At 36.6% G+C, this 16,027-nt stretch overlaps 1 protein-coding gene across 11 annotated transcripts in view; it reads left to right on the top strand.

Moving 5' to 3' along the window:
* The window catches only part of grip1 (glutamate receptor interacting protein 1), a 305,230-nt gene that overhangs the window by 262,345 nt on the left and 26,858 nt on the right, over positions 1 to 16,027 (top strand). For all 11 annotated transcript variants that reach the window (XM_015352804.2, XM_069192309.1, XM_015352807.2 and 8 more), the window contains 4 exons: positions 1,503 to 1,655; positions 5,075 to 5,261; positions 7,506 to 7,651; positions 8,822 to 8,902. In XM_015352804.2, the coding sequence (XP_015208290.1) occupies positions 1,503 to 1,655; positions 5,075 to 5,261; positions 7,506 to 7,651; positions 8,822 to 8,902 (567 nt within the window). The remainder of the gene's footprint in view (positions 1 to 1,502; positions 1,656 to 5,074; positions 5,262 to 7,505; positions 7,652 to 8,821; positions 8,903 to 16,027) is intronic.

Consider the following 16,027-nt stretch of genomic DNA (forward strand, 5'->3'; position numbering starts at 1 on the left):
AATAATTAAGAAACATACAAAGATATGTCCAGTATTTAAAATATTAATTTCACTAAAGTTTGAGTAAAATGTAAAGGCCCCGTTGGCTTGATATAAAAACCGAAAGAGACAGACTCTGTATAGGTCATTCCAGGAGCTCTGCTGAAGAATTCTGTTTTCAAAGGACAAACATTGCTGAACACCTCTCTAATCTTAACTCCAACAGAACATTTTTGAGGTGCTTTATTATGCATACCAAGAATAAATATTTTGTGCTCAAATTGGATCACATTAGAGCCAAATTTAATCAAAATGTCATAAATTATGTTCTTTACATGGTTATACAGGTATACCGTATTATATTTTTATATTCCTTTAAAAACAAACAGAATTTCTTAAAACTATTTGACCTTATTTATCTATGCAATACACATAGAAGCCACTGGATCCACATTTATTAAGAAGGAGATGATATTAAAGGTCATGCTTGAACGCTACAGTATATGGACTATTTGAAGACAAGTAACTTTCCCCAAGGGTGTTTATGTACTGTAGATAAATAAAAAAGCCTTTTCTGTTAACTGTGTACAGATTTGGGTCTATGTGTTGTACAGAACCTTACATCATTACAACTTATGGTGTCAATGCTGTTGTGACAACTTATGCTGTTACAATTCATTACAACTTATTGCTGAGTCAGTTATTGAAAGAAGGTTGGAGCAGGTTCTTCGCAGTACAGGTTTTTATTCCAGAGTAAAGGTAGCAACTATTAGCTTCGTCAACTGTGTGTTTAATCTGATTTCTTATCTGATCATTCTGATCATTATTTAAGGGAGATCAAAGAAAACCCAAACCTTCTTTGGTCCTAGATTAAAACGCTCAGAAAAAAAAGATAGCACATTATTAAGTGAACATTTGAACTGCATAATGTAAAGTCAGTTATATAATCTGAATTTTCCAGTATACTGTATGTGTATGCCCTTCATTAGAGCTCTGGCATTGTTTTTTTTCCATTTGAAAGAGTAAAAATGGTGACTAAATGTTTAGGAATAAGTAGCATCTGAAGAACACTTCTCAAAGGTATTTAATGAGAAAGTGTCAGATTCAAACTGGCATCTCAAGGTGCTCTGAAACTCAATCTGGAAGCACTATTGTAATATATAAAGATATACAACCCTTATTTCCTTATTTTTTGCTAAGTTTATGCTAAGAGATTTGATGCAGCATGTGATTACTGAATGGACTGCATCAGTTAAGAATCAAATGTTCCACTTGGAAGAAAGGCCTGAACTGAGCCACCTGCAGCCAAAGCTCCGATGTTTTGGAAGCACCAGAAATGTACCTAAAGGTTTAGAGTTAAGCCAAATGAGTGTTGTACCGCATTGCGGTTAAAGGCGTGTGGTTTTGTTTGAGGGGGCTATACAACACATTGACCCTGATCATTCTTTAGATGGTTGTCTGCTGCTCTCCGTGTGCTGCCTGTACATTTTGACTCTTCCCTGTTGCCTGCTCTCCCCTTCCAGCTCTGGTGTCATCCTCCTTCTCTCCTACCTCCATGAGCGCCTACAGCCTAAGCTCCCTCAACATGGGCACGCTGCCCCGGAACATGTATCCCACCAGCCCCCGCGGCACGCTGATGCGCAGGAAGCTGAAGAAGAAGGACCACAAAAGCTCTTGTATGTCAGCTTTTTCGTTACCCATATCCACAGCTGTCGACAGAACCCGTGTCCCTGTTTGGAGGTGCATCTCTTTCTTATCAGGCCCATTATGAGCTCTAGTTCTGATGAATGGTTTAACGGAGTACAAGCCATTTAAATAAAATAGAGGTGCTTACCTGGGAGGCATTAGTAATATCACGTATCAGAGCTCATGAAAAAAATACTTCTCACTGCTATATAATTAGATCCTGAAGGATATTTCACATTGTTCACTGGACCACTAAAATGAACATATTTACCATCTCAGAATAACTTCTCTCTAGCAAATAATTAGTTGCCGGTGTCACATTTTATGAGATTTTAGATCTCCGGTACTGCATGCTTATAGAAAAGACTGCAAATAGATTTCACTTGGGAAAGCACCTAAGCCACTTTCAGCAGTGTTCCTTTGCTATTGATGGGAACCTCTTTCCTTTAAGTTTGCAAAGGAATAAAACTACAATCAGCATCAATGTAAGTTTAATGTCACAAATGTGAAATTAAGTAAGATACAATTACAAATATTGGCAGGGTACAATGTTAAGTAGTTAAAACATATGTAATTTAATTTCAAATGCAAACTATTTAAGCCCTTAAATGTGAGCTGCAGTATTTTTAATTGTGTTCTGAAATCCACAGGGAAGCTAAAACAGGTGATATATACTCATGCATTTTTAGTTTTGATTAAAATCCGTGCACCTGTTTTATGAACATACTGCAGTTTTAACACTGTATTGCAATAATCAAGCCTGAAAAGCCAATGCCATGCATTAGCTTTTCTGCTTCATCAGGACTAAGACCTCACAGCCTTGCCCCAGTCTGTTATTCACCTGATGAGTTGAATCAATACAGATTTCACTCCAGGCATGTCTCATCAAGTCCCATCAGGATGACTGTGCCTAACAGGGGTGAAAGAGTAGCATTTAATCAGTTTACGCCTGGGCCTTCTTCCCTCCTTTGCAATGGCAGTAAAGCTGAACTATATTCTAACAGTGGTTAGAAACAGACAAGAACATTAACACTGTTCATTTCTGATCTATTAGGTTTCTGTACATCGATGTAATACATGGATTAATGTGTTAGAAGACAAATAAAGAGGCAGCTCTGCTCCTCTTGTTCACTTGGTGGGACTAAAATGTGGCACTAATTACTTTAGGACTAGCTCAGGTATCTGCTCTTATGATGAATCTGTTCCCTGTTTATTTATCACTTGTCTCTCGGTGTGCACTCATTATCTTGGGTAGATAATGCTTTTAATTGTCATTTTGAGTGCAACATTAAAGCTTTCTTAAAAAGTTGAATGTACCGCCTGATCTGCAGTATTGAAATCTATTATCACTAATGTTTGGACAAAGACATCTAGGAAGATTGTTAAATCTGCCTTTCCTAGTTCCTTTATTTCGATTTACTGCTACCAGTTCTTGTTTCCATAACTTTACAGTATATTATCTATCATAACCCCAGGATCAGGATCAGGATCACCAGCCTATGAAAGTGTGTTCACCACTGTCGTGCATCAGTGCAGAAGTCTTGACCAGTCATTAGACTTGCTTTTCCTGTTTCAGTGGTTAGAAATCAGCATCACACATCAATGTGTGAGATGTTTGGATTCTACTGTACAATTCTAATGTTAAATTCCCAGCTCATGTATAGAATTTCCTTGAATGTTGCCAAGATTTCTCTCTCTGTCCTAAACTGCAATGGATTTTAAAAATCCATGCAATGGATTTTAAAAATCCCAGTCCCTTGTATGGAGGTATTTATGAAGAAATAATGTCTGAAACTTCATGATACTGCTTTTTTGCCAAGATTCATGTTCTCTCTTTTGCATGTGAAGCTGGCGTAGGCCACCTGACCTTTAGAGACTTAATGTAGTGCGACAAAGTAGAAATACCCCGATTCAGTGGGCAGACATTAACATAATGTAATTGTCAGCTAATGCTCTGTGTTGTTAGAAATAATTTCCATAAGGTGCCATTCCAAGCAGTAATATGTTCTGCCAGAGGAAATCCTATTAAATATAAATACATTAAAGGACATCATTGTCTCTGAAACTCCTTGGTGCTTCCGTACTGGGGACCGTTGTGCGCCTTCGGTTAACTTTCACTTCAAAGAACTGAATTTTGATTGTTTTAGAAACAGTTCTGTACAATATCAGTCAAATTGCTTTGATGAAAATAAATGGCCCATGTCAGTGGTATGTTTCTATCTCAGTGATAGATTTCCAAACATCACATAAATAAATACAACAGCATCCCAGTAGAAACCCATTCATCACTTGTTTTCAAAGCTGCTTGATAGCATTTGATGCAGTATTAGAAATGGCCAGCCTTAGGCTGGACTGTTTTATTCCTGGTTATGAAAGTTTATTTTAAAATTACAGTTCATAAAAAAAGATTAATGTTTACTATAGGTTTGGATAGGGAGTAAATTCTGCTCTAAAAAGTAGAGAAAAAAAGTTTTGACTCTTGAGCACTCTTTAAGGTGAAAAAACAAATTATCATTGAGCCTTCTTTAAGTATAAAACAACTTTGGGTGAATAAGGCTTAACACCCAAAATGTGTTTTTCAGCATGGAATTAACGCCTATTTATAGATTTTGTATGTATTTTGGAGAGGAATAACAGCTTTATTTGTTGGAGTGAAGAGAATATAAAGAAGAATGCAGGGACTGATCATCCACTAGGTGTTGCTTTTGTTGCCCTGCTTCACAGACAGATGGAGTGCTTCAAAGTTTGTTTTTCTTCTACTGCATTTTGTCACTGGCAATAAAAAATTGCCACTTTCTAAACAATAAATGTGTCACAATTGGTGAATTCAATTGTTTTTTATTCTACACAGATTCCAGGTTAACACACTCTTAAATCATTATTGAACAACCCAGACTGCGTAACAGACTTTTTCAGGACTCTAGGGGACAGTTTCCTATTGATCGAGGAATGTAGCTTCACTGCAGCTCTGTCTAGAGTCTCATCTAGGAATGTCAGAAAACCCTGTGTTGAAAGTGTTTGACCTTTGGGACTTCTCTTCAGTGGCTTGTTTGATGAAGCACTTACATACTGTAGATGCTTCCAACATAATTTATGAAAGAATTTGTACAGGTTTGTTATACTTGGCTGAATCTTTGTTCTATTATTTGCACAAGATGACCGCATCAGAGCTTTTTCCTCATGCTAAAATAATTCACCTGTCTTAGTATTTTATTTCTTCAATGTGATTTTTTTAATTGACCTCATCTACTCAGTTTTGACCTTTACCTAAAAAAGGGTAATCTGATACTAGTAATGTATCACTTTTACAAGGTAAACCTTGCCCACAAATTCAGTTTTTAAACTTTACATTTAGACACGGGAAGTGAACTTTAGTGTCTTTTTTTTGCCTGTCTTGTTTCTTTTTCAGTGTCTCTGGCCTCCAGTACTTTGGGTCTAGCAGGACAGGTGGTCCACACTGAAACCACAGAGGTCACTCTTGTTGGTGACCCCATCCTGGGCTTCGGAATCCAGTTACAAGGAGGGGTGTTTGCCACAGAGACCCTGTCGTCCCCTCCCCTCATTGCCTATATGGATCCAGACAGCCCCGCGGAGAGGTGGGTATCCCACTCTGTCTGTCCCTCAAAGAAGACTTGTTTTACTAACTTAAGTATCTGCCTCCCAGTCTCTCTTCCGCACTCAATGAGAGAACTATTAACCAAGGGCCCCGATATTAATGCTGCAGATAGTTTATAGAATCTAGGGGGTGAAAGGTCATGAACATCTACTACAGAGTTAAATTATTACTTAATTTTTACATCTTATCATAAGGACAGAGTTCTAAGATTTTAAAGTTCTCGCTCAGAGTAACACATAGTAAGACAACAGCAGTCTCCTTATAGATAAATGACGGTAAACAACACTGTCAATGACTGGGAATTCATACCTCATCACAAAGAATTAACATTGTCAGAAAACATGATTCATCCGTGAAATAATTACCTCCTACTGATCATTCTTAGTCTCACAGCGAGCAGAACTAACATCAGCCGCTGTACACCGGTAACAGCTTTGCCTAATAAACTTTGTCAGAGCAAATTGAAGATGTAATCATTTATTAACAACTGAGCTATCCTAGCCTTTGGTGCATTTCATGGATAATTTGGTGTTTTGCTCTCTCTTTTTCATCTTGTCTTGTATTACATGCAATCAGTTAAACATAATCACTGCATGTACGCACATGTACAAATCTATGATACAGATTAAAATTTGCCTGACCTTTTTATTTGGCCAAATTCTCACAGAGCTAGTGTCTTTACTCCATACTGTATGTGTTTTTTTTTATTTTCAGTTAAAGATTGTGCATAATATTGGCCATTCTACACAATAACAAATGCTCTAACACTGGTGTTATAAACTGCTTTTTGCATTTTTTTCGTTGTCTGATTAGTTTATTCTTGACAAACTCCACTCTACTCTACTTTTCCTACTCTATAAGTCTTTAAGATCTTACTAGAACCTTACTAGACCTTACAACTTGCATCAATTCAGCATTGAATAGGATGCAAGGATACGTTGGGTACAATATTTTGTCAGATAGAGCTTTTTAATTAGCTTGATTCAATTTCCTGACAGAGACTAAAGTGCATGCACCCTTGCTTTGTCTTTGTGATGTAGAACATAAGACAGAGAGAGAAGCAGGCTGGTCATTTCTTTGATTGTAGTCATTACTGACACTAACATGCTGGAAAGTGATAACTGCGATGTACAAAACCTGTGTCTGGTCAAATGTCAAGAAAAACATGTGCCTGTGCCATGCTCTGCCATCTGCTGCTCCTGTAAACAAAATGTGAGCATAGTCAGCACAGCAACATGTGTGAGGATGACATCCAAATTCTAGGTTTCCCTTCACATCCTTTGCTGGGATTGGAGCCATTCAGCTTTAACATGTAATTAACTCACATGTTCAGTCAAGTGGCAGTGCAGGTGGGCGAGTACATTATGATCCAGTTCATTGCTAACATGGTGATGCTGCTGTATCATTAGAGCATGTGACTCTAAAAGAGATCAGGCAAGCATCCATTTGTTCCTGTACATGTGCAAAAAAAGGGCAAAAGGGTATCTGCAAAAAAGGATTTTTCCTCGTTTTAATCTACTTGGAGGTGTGTTTCAAAAGGGTTACAATACTTTGTCATCCATTTAGATCTTTGATAGCAACACTTTTCCAGGTTAATATTGCCCCAATATAGCACTGTCCGTGTTGATTATTTGTCATTCTCATTGTACAGTTCACCTTCCCATTTAAATGGGTACTTTAGTGGTGTCCAGCCCTGGTATCGTAGAGCACCAGTCCAGCTCACAAAAATATTAAAATAAGTCTTACAGGTCAACCCAAATCACCCATTATCAAATAATTGGCAACACTTTTTTAAACATTTGATCGATTAAACAAATTTTGGTTAAATTAACAGAACACATGTCCTGGAGGGCTGAAGAATATTGTTCTTTGAATTGCTTAATTGAACATATTTCAGGTACTATACATTGATCTCCAACACTAGTTCTGGAGAGCCCCAGTCCTGCAGGTTTTGTAGGTCACCATTAATTCACCATTTTATAAATATGCAGAACAAGTCCATTCTGATGAACAAAAGAAGGGATTTGTTAAATTAAGTAATTTGCACATCAATTAGGATAAAAGCAAAGTACTCTTCAGCCCTCAGCATCCAAAGGTCTCTTAATTGAACATATTATTTATTTGATTAAATGGGCTGTAAATTTGGGGCTCTTTAGGACCAGGATTTGTTCTGTTCTTTATTCTATATGTCTATTCTATTCTTTTGTTTGCCTTTGCTACGCAGGAGTGGCATCTTGCAGATCGGAGACCGGATCCTGGCAATCAATGGGATCCCCACTGAGGACAGCACCCTGGAGGAGACCAATCAGCTTCTGCGAGACTCCAGCATCACGAGCAAGGTCACGCTGGAGATTGAGTTTGACGTGGCAGGTAGGATCATCACCTCCCTTTCCAGCTCTCACTGCAAATTCCAATTTGTACAGTAGGCATAGGTCAAGACACATTCCAAACCTATAAAGCACCTTTGTCTTTCAAAAAAGCTTTGTTTTTAGTACCTGAGTCCATTTGCATTTGTAAAACATAAGTAGTTTAATTTAATATTTTAAGTTAAAACACCAACAACATGTCTTTTAAAGAACAGCTTTTGTACTTTAAATCAGAATTGGTTTTGTTCATTCTTCTTACTGTTTACTGCAATGAGACACAGTTGTATAGTTTTACTGAAAGTTCTCTATAATAGTTAGATAAGAATTATTTTATTCTAGTTATTTATTAAATTCAACAAGATTTTTTTATGTCAATAATAAGCATTATTCATCCACATTATACAAGTGAAGCAAATCTATTTTGATTTGTTTTAAATCATGTTATGTACTGTAGATGGAATTTAAGTTATCCAGAAAGAGATTTACTGTATTTTCACAAACAAAGATGAAAAGCATAAAGTAATATTTATTTTATAGAGGTAGGTACAATATACACAAATCAATAGAGCAAATTGAAAATAATTAAAAGCTAAAGTATAAAAGTGCATTTTAAGACATGATTTGATAGTACTGACTGACTTGCAAAATTTGATATGGCTGGGTGACCAATTGAGTGTCTTTTTGCACCAGTAGAGAAAGCACAGTCTCCGAGTGTATGGTGCCCTTTTTGGGAACTGAAAGAAGAGTCCGAAGTGCACAGAAGGTGTATAGGGGGTTGACAGTTTGTACAGTAGATGTAGTCATGATGTACAAGTTAATTCACAATCTGCATTCCATGGCTTTACAGTTAAAGACTGCTTCCATTAGATCTACAGGGAGAATTGAAAATTCCTCAATTATTTTATGATAATCTTTCAAATATCAAGCCTAATTCATAATTGCTGTCCATAGGAGAGTTGTAGTTTTTCTTTTGAAGTTACTGTTTTATGATCTGAGAATTGCAGACGCAGAGTTCCAGTGCTCTTCTCAGGAAGAACCATTTTGCTCCTTTTTATTTATAAGGGTATAGTATTCCCTCTCCTCTTTCCTTCTCATGTCCTCTTCACCAGGGAACTGTGTTGTGTTTGGTCAGGCCACACTTTGGGTCACTGCTCTCCCTGTGTTCTGTCCACAGAGTCCGTCATTCCCAGCAGTGGCACATTTCACGTGAAGCTACCAAAGAAGCCTGGTGTAGAGCTCGGTATTACAATAAGCTGTAAGTGCCACAGAACAACACGTTCTTTCCTTAAAGTTATCTTCTTCATTCACCAGTGGTTTCATGCATACACCCTTTAACTGGATTTAATTTTACGCATCAGACACCTGTGATCCTTAAGGTATTGCCACTTAATGTCACCATCAGCTGAAGAGCTGAGGTGAAAGTTTCAATGTGTTCTTAAAACGGCTGTATCCTCTCTACAGGACTAAAGCTAATAATGATTTAAGTAGAACTCATACTGATTGTGGCCAGCAAGGTGGTGCAGTGGTTAGCCTTACTGATTCACAGCGCTGGGGTCATATCTGTGTGGAGTTTGTGTGTTCTTTCTGTGTTCACGTTGGCTTCCTCCGGGTGTTCTGGTTCCCTCATACTGTACATATGTGGATGTGTTTGTGTCTGTCTGTGCCCTGTGATGGACTGGCATCCTGTCCAGAATGTGCCCTGCCTTGCTCTCATTGCATGCTGGGAAAGTCTCCGGCTCCCCTGTGACCCTGAATTGGAAGAAGTGGTTAGAAAATGGATGGATGGATAGTACTGGTTTTGTTGCTTAAGGGTCAACATTGAGGAAAACGTTTTACAGAATTCAGATTGAGATCTCAGCTGTTATTGGCTAATATTTACAGCAATTGAAATGGGTATTCAGAGACGCAATGCTCATAAATTAAGGTCATCAATAGAAACTAATAGAAAACCTTAGCCAAGGATAAAAAATAGTCTCTTCATTACTGGAATATTGATATCAGATTGTGATTTTATCTGCAAACAAAATACCAGATCATTTCATACCAGTCTTCCTGGCTGTGTCAGCAAGACGTGTTTTAAATGACTCTCTGAAATGTGTGTTATTCTGTGTTGTAATAAAATGCCTTCCCTGAGTAATTTACAAACAGCAAGTAAGGAAATCTATAATATACAGTATAAACAAAGATGTCTGTTGTCCTCATTCGGCAAATATTTTTAACTTGAATGTAATGGATGCCACATTTCATTTAATAGCATGAATGTGGCATCCAGAAATTCCCATTATATCATCAACATGAAGAAATAGCAGACATTTGTAAAAGAAAAACAACACTGTAAGAAGTGATACAGAGCTACACTGTACTTTCAGCCCTACCTGAAGTGATGTTTAATAAAATTCCAGCATCAAACTTTTTTATACTACTAATTTTTCAAAATGACATACTGTACATTAATAAGAACCAATGTACTCATGCATGAGACACCAATACAGCTTCATCATGTTCAAACAATGTGGTGTGATATCAAAGTTGTAACTTTATATTGCAGCTCACACATCAGCTCACTTCCACAGAGGAAGAATGAGGGCAGCAAACATCTTTGTTTACATATTATAGAGTTCCTTTCTTGCTGTTTGCACATTGCAAATTGATAGCCCTTTAATGAAAATTAATACTGCAAACTCAAAACAAAGCATTATTTAACCCCTATAATTCACATTATTGTTAAAATTATTTTACTGTTACAATATTCTAGCTTACCCTGTGTTAGAGTTTGCTTTTTTAATTTTTTGTAGAGTGCATGTATTAACTTTTACATCTTGTGTTTATTCTTATAAATGCATCACCACTGCACTGTAACAAAATCAGTCTACTGTCTGTTATTACTATTTATTACAGCACAGTAATAACAGCCAAGAAAGAAGGTTATATGCACTGTACAGCATTGCACATACTGTAGAAGGGACAGAGTCTTGCATACAGTGGCTGGACAGAAAAGTGGGTTTGTTAGCTACTATTCTACTGTAGCCTCATTCCCTTCCCACTTAACCAACTCACTCTCCTGCTCCTGCTGTTTGTCTGATTCTCTTTTCTTTTTTTCTTCTAAATTCTTTTGTTTGCATTTTCCGTAAGACACTGGAGAACTGACAATCTGATAGCGTAGGGGACAACACAGGATTGTCTTTGTTATTTAATGTATATTTTACTTTGTAAAACATACAAGCATTGCTCTCATAACAGGTCTAAGAACAGCATATTCCTAACACTTTCCTGACAGGAACTTAACAACTAAAGCATAACCCAAGATGCACTTCTCCATGTGCAAGTTACTTCTTTGTTCACCAAGCATTCTCGTTACTACAAAGAATAATGCCCACAAATAGGCGAATTCGGCCTGTGAATGCGGACAAAGTGGTGGCTAATGTTTGTGCATGAACAGGCAAAATCACCAATGTAAAACTTACCAATATCAAGGTTTTACAGTATACTGTTTTGAATCTGAATGGGGAGGTTTCATTTAGAAATTTCACCAAGGGTTTGTTCACAGAGTGGAATGGAGTTTGAATGAAGTGAATTTCACCGAGATATTTACAGAACTGCATTTTCAATTTGTGATATTTGGTGTATCTAAAATATCCTTAAAAAGAGATGAGAAGGATTCAAATGTCTTCAAATGTCTTTCAACATCTTGAAAGACAGAACCATGTTTATAAAACATTTCAGACCACCAAAGGATTTGATCATTTTTTAAATAATAGACAAGAGTGTCATGGAAATCTTTCAGAATTCTTGAGGCATTTTTATTATATTCTGTATTCATTGGGAGTTGATCTTTTTAAAAGGGTTCTGTGGTAAATTTAGTATGGTCATGTATATTTTACCAATATGGCCTTTTGTGCCAAAAATGAAACATCTTTATTTAATGCTGATCTATTACTCAGACTGAAGGTATGTTCATGAAACATTTACTACTGCATTGAGCTTCCACTTTTTTCTCGAAAAAATATGTTGTAGTTTTAATGTTTAATACCTTTCAGAATGCTAATTTAAGACTGCCGCCTAGCACATTATATACTCTATATATTGTTTTCTAACACAAAAACAGATTTATAGAGAAAATGCTGCAATCATAGTATTGCACATAACTAGAATCCCTCTTTGATTACATACTTAATATAACAACATAAGAAGCAAGCACCCTTTGATGATGGCAACTCTTTAAAAACCTATTAATGTGTCTTGAATTACTAGACAAGAGCTTGTATCTGTAAACCTTGAGAGCTTTTCTTTCCATTGCTGCATTTATTTAGACATAAATGTGCCAAGACAGTCTGTCTAGCTATACAATGTATGTTCTTTTTGGAAGTTGCCCAAGCAATTGAAATTAATACAGGCACAGGTGAGAATTTGAACAGAGGGGACATGAAAAATATTAGTTTATGATTTTCATGTAGACCTATTATATTTAAACACCACACTGGTATTTGAACAATGAAGCTTTCCAGACCCATGATTTTGCATTTCTGCATGCCTGCAACTTGCACCTAATTTGATGTTATCACCTACTGAACTGGCATTATCATGAGTCATCAGTCCCATTCCTGTTGGCAGCAGACTCTGCAGCGTGTGCTAGGAGTTGTAGTAGATCATTGTTGACCCTTTCAATTTAATTCTTAGCGTCTTGGCTCAGGAGCCTTTACGGTATTCAAGGGAAGCAAACGTATCAGGAATTTTGTATATTGGTGTTCAGGCAAACGTTTGGTTAAATCCTCATCTATGGTACTTAAACCTTTTAATGGACCCCTAGTCTAAACTGCAAGTGTTCTTTCATTGAAAAGAAAAGGATAACGGTCTTTTAGAAATCTTGGCATACAGCAGAGTAAGAGCTACTGTATTTTTGGACTGGGATTAACTTTTGATACAGTATGTGTTAAGGGAACTCACATCAACCATATCAGCTGCATGTGCACCTGTTTATTCAATAGCAGTCTTGTCATGCCCTCGAAATGCTCACATCATGTCTGGAAAGCTCAGTTGTTATTTGTTTGTTTTAGCAAATAAACAAATGGAATGCAATTTAAAAAAAAAAACAATGAGGAATTAACAAGGCAATCTCCACATTCTGTCTGGAATATATTCTAATTTAAATGAAACAGACTTTCAGACAAGGGACTTCCCACCAGGAAGTTCACAGTATGCCAAGAAAAGTTTGTTCTTATTTTTCCACTCATGCCAGGACCTGACACACTGCCAGCTGGCTGCACATTTTGTTTTCATTACTCCCAGAAGAAGATGATAAGAAAGAACATTAGGGTTTTCTACAGTATGTGCTAAATTCCTCATCTTGTGTAGTGCTTGAAGTAGAAAGAACATCAGTATTCCTTTTACGTTTTGAGGCCTTGGGAAATCGCTAAAACAGCATTTACCCCTACAAAAAGTCAAAGAAATAAAACAGAGTAATTGTAGTCTAATAATCCTTGCTTCTATTACATGTAAGGATATGGAATTGCTAAATGGAACTGAACTAGAGAGTCATCAGTATAGGTAATATGATTGAAGTGGATGGTCAACACAGATTCAGTGAAATTAGGTCTTGTTAGTGTTGTTGAAGCAAACAGAAGCACTCAAGGACTGATTAAAAGATAAATTCTCAAATTAAACTGAGGTAACACATTCTTGTAACTGGTTAAAGGATACAAAATGAAGACTACAAATCAGGGGTGAATGCTCAAATTGGGAAAGACATACTGTACATGTAATTAGTAGAGTACCACAGGGATCCTTATTAGGACCACTCCCAATTTATATCAGTGATTGATCTAGATTCTGTCACAGATGGTAAACAAGTCACATTTGATGTCAAAATATAAGGATTAATGTTAGGGACAGATAACAGTCCAGTTCTTCCTATCATTTACTAAAGTGCTGAATGAGACTGGAAAATTGCTGTTAGGAGAGAGGGCGGAGAAACAGTTGCTAAGTCACACTTGTAATATAAATAATCATGCAGAGGCCAAAGCACTGAAACTAACCATCTCTTCTCAATATTCTTTATTTGCAGGTCAGTAATAATTTATTTGTTTTAGATTTTTGTAGTAATATCGGAGTTCACTGCCCTATTAATATACAGTATGTTGTATGTGATGTTAGCTTCTTTTTAGTTGCAGTATCTGCAAATAATGTGTACCTCTGTCTAAAGTTCACCTCTGTGTAGCAGTGCTGCTGGTAACACTGTTTATTTTCATTTACGTTTGTTAGCTTTCAATTACAAAGAAAAAGTTATTTTCTGTAATACCAAGTCACATTTTTAGTTTAAGTAAACAAGGGGCAGTTTATCAAATACTGTGCAGGCAACAAAAAATTCAAGACTGGGCCAACACCTGCCAGATGACATCTGATATAGACCTGTGCCAAATGTTACATGCAGTTGCATATCTGCAGTGTTAAAAAAGGACTCTCAGGACAATAGAAATATGAAACATGTTCAGTTTGATTTACTGAAGTAACCCTCCAGCTTAGATTTGTAGAGATTAATACCCCACAGAATTGTCTCCAAACCTAAAAATTGTATAATGCATTCAAGCAACAGGAAACAGGTATGGAATGCAGACTTTGGGTATCTTATATAAAGGTACATTTCTCAAGGTAGATAAGGGAATAAGGCACATACTGTAGTCTTACTGTGTTTTTCCAGCATTTCTGACCTTCTGGTTCTCTGACTAATGTTTTGATACCCAAGAACACTTGTTACCCCTATCTGACTTCTTGTAGTATTCCTTTATTCTTTCTAACTCAATAACCCAATAACCTATCATGGTAGAATAGCAGCTATACTGTATTAAACAGAAACAAAAACACAAAAAAATAAAAATGGTCGGCACTAATCTTGAAGAATCTACTATACTATAACAAAAGAACTTATTGTAGGTGTTAATGTTGACAATTTTCTTCTATATACCGTGGAGAAACCACAAAAGGCAAACAGAATTGAGGATGTATTGTTATAAGTGTAGAATTTAATTGAAGGGATGTATTAATATTGTGTAATGCACTAGTAAGACCTGATTTAAAAAACTTGCATTTTAAGTCTTGGAAATTATCTGCCTACAAGTGTATTCAAGCATTTAAAATCCTCAAAAGCATTGGCAAAGTCAATCCTATAGTGTGCCAGTTTCCCATTGTCCAAAGACACACTAGTATAAGTGTGCACATGTTAGTGACTGTGTGCGCCCTTGAATGAATTGGTGTCCTGTCTGTATCAGAATCTGGTGTACCCTGCCTTGTGCCCATTGCCTGCCAGGATAGGCTCCAGCTTCTCTGTGACCTCCGATTGGATAAAGAAAAGAAATGGTTAGGAAAAAGGTGGATTGATGGACAGTACAATGAAATATTAATTGAATTAAGCCATACTGAGCAGAATTCAGTTGAAAATTATAAAAGTACATTATGGGATTATACCATGTTGGTGATTTATGGTGTTTTACCAAAATGCATCTGAAAAAAGATGATGTACTCCAAGGCTTGAGCATTATAATATTGCTGAAATAGCAACACTCGAGTGATTACATTGTTTGCATTTGAAGGTTCTGTTAATTTGGAACAAACAGATCATTAAAAAGCCTCAGCCCTGTGGATAGAATCCATTCACAATCCAGTATGTCAACAGCAACAGTGCCAAAACATATTCCCAGAACGTCTGTTTGAAAGATGTTAACATTTCATCTGCAATGGTAGCTCTGTTTCTTTGGTAAAAAACACATGCCTAACACGCACACATCTTGACAATAGTGCAGACTCAATGCAGAGGGAATAATCAGAACAGCTGGCTTCTGTTTTAGACAAACAGAGTCAGTAATAATAGAGCTCTGAATTTTGTAGCACAAATCCTAACAGCAGATTAAAAAAAAATTGAAACATGACGCATATCATGTCTTGGTATTCCACTGTCTTTACCGAACCTCCCCCAGGAAAAATGCACGCTAACTCAAATTTGTGTAATTTCTGATGAAACTTACTTATCTAAATTAAAATAAGAGTCATTTTAAATCAGTTATCTTTTTGCTTCAGCTTCTATTTTTCTGTCTTTATATACACTTCTTTGCTTTGAATAATGAGTAGGAGGTTTAAAGAAAAGACTCTTTCATCCTTATGTACAGTAGGTGCACAGATACAGTACTTGTTTTGGCCATTATATTAATCCGAACTGTAGTGTAATAATATTAATTCAATTCAACTAATGAAACTTTTTCTGTATACTGTATACATTCTGTATATAGTGGCTCCAATCATTAGATGGACATAAGGTTAGCAAATCAGTTTTGGAGCCGTTGTATACACTAAAATGTATATATTTCATTGATGCTCCTGAGAATCCTTCTAT

The sequence above is a fragment of the Lepisosteus oculatus genome, chromosome 7, assembly GCF_040954835.1.
Source record: "Lepisosteus oculatus isolate fLepOcu1 chromosome 7, fLepOcu1.hap2, whole genome shotgun sequence".
Classification (NCBI taxonomy): Eukaryota; Metazoa; Chordata; class Actinopteri; order Semionotiformes; family Lepisosteidae; genus Lepisosteus; species Lepisosteus oculatus.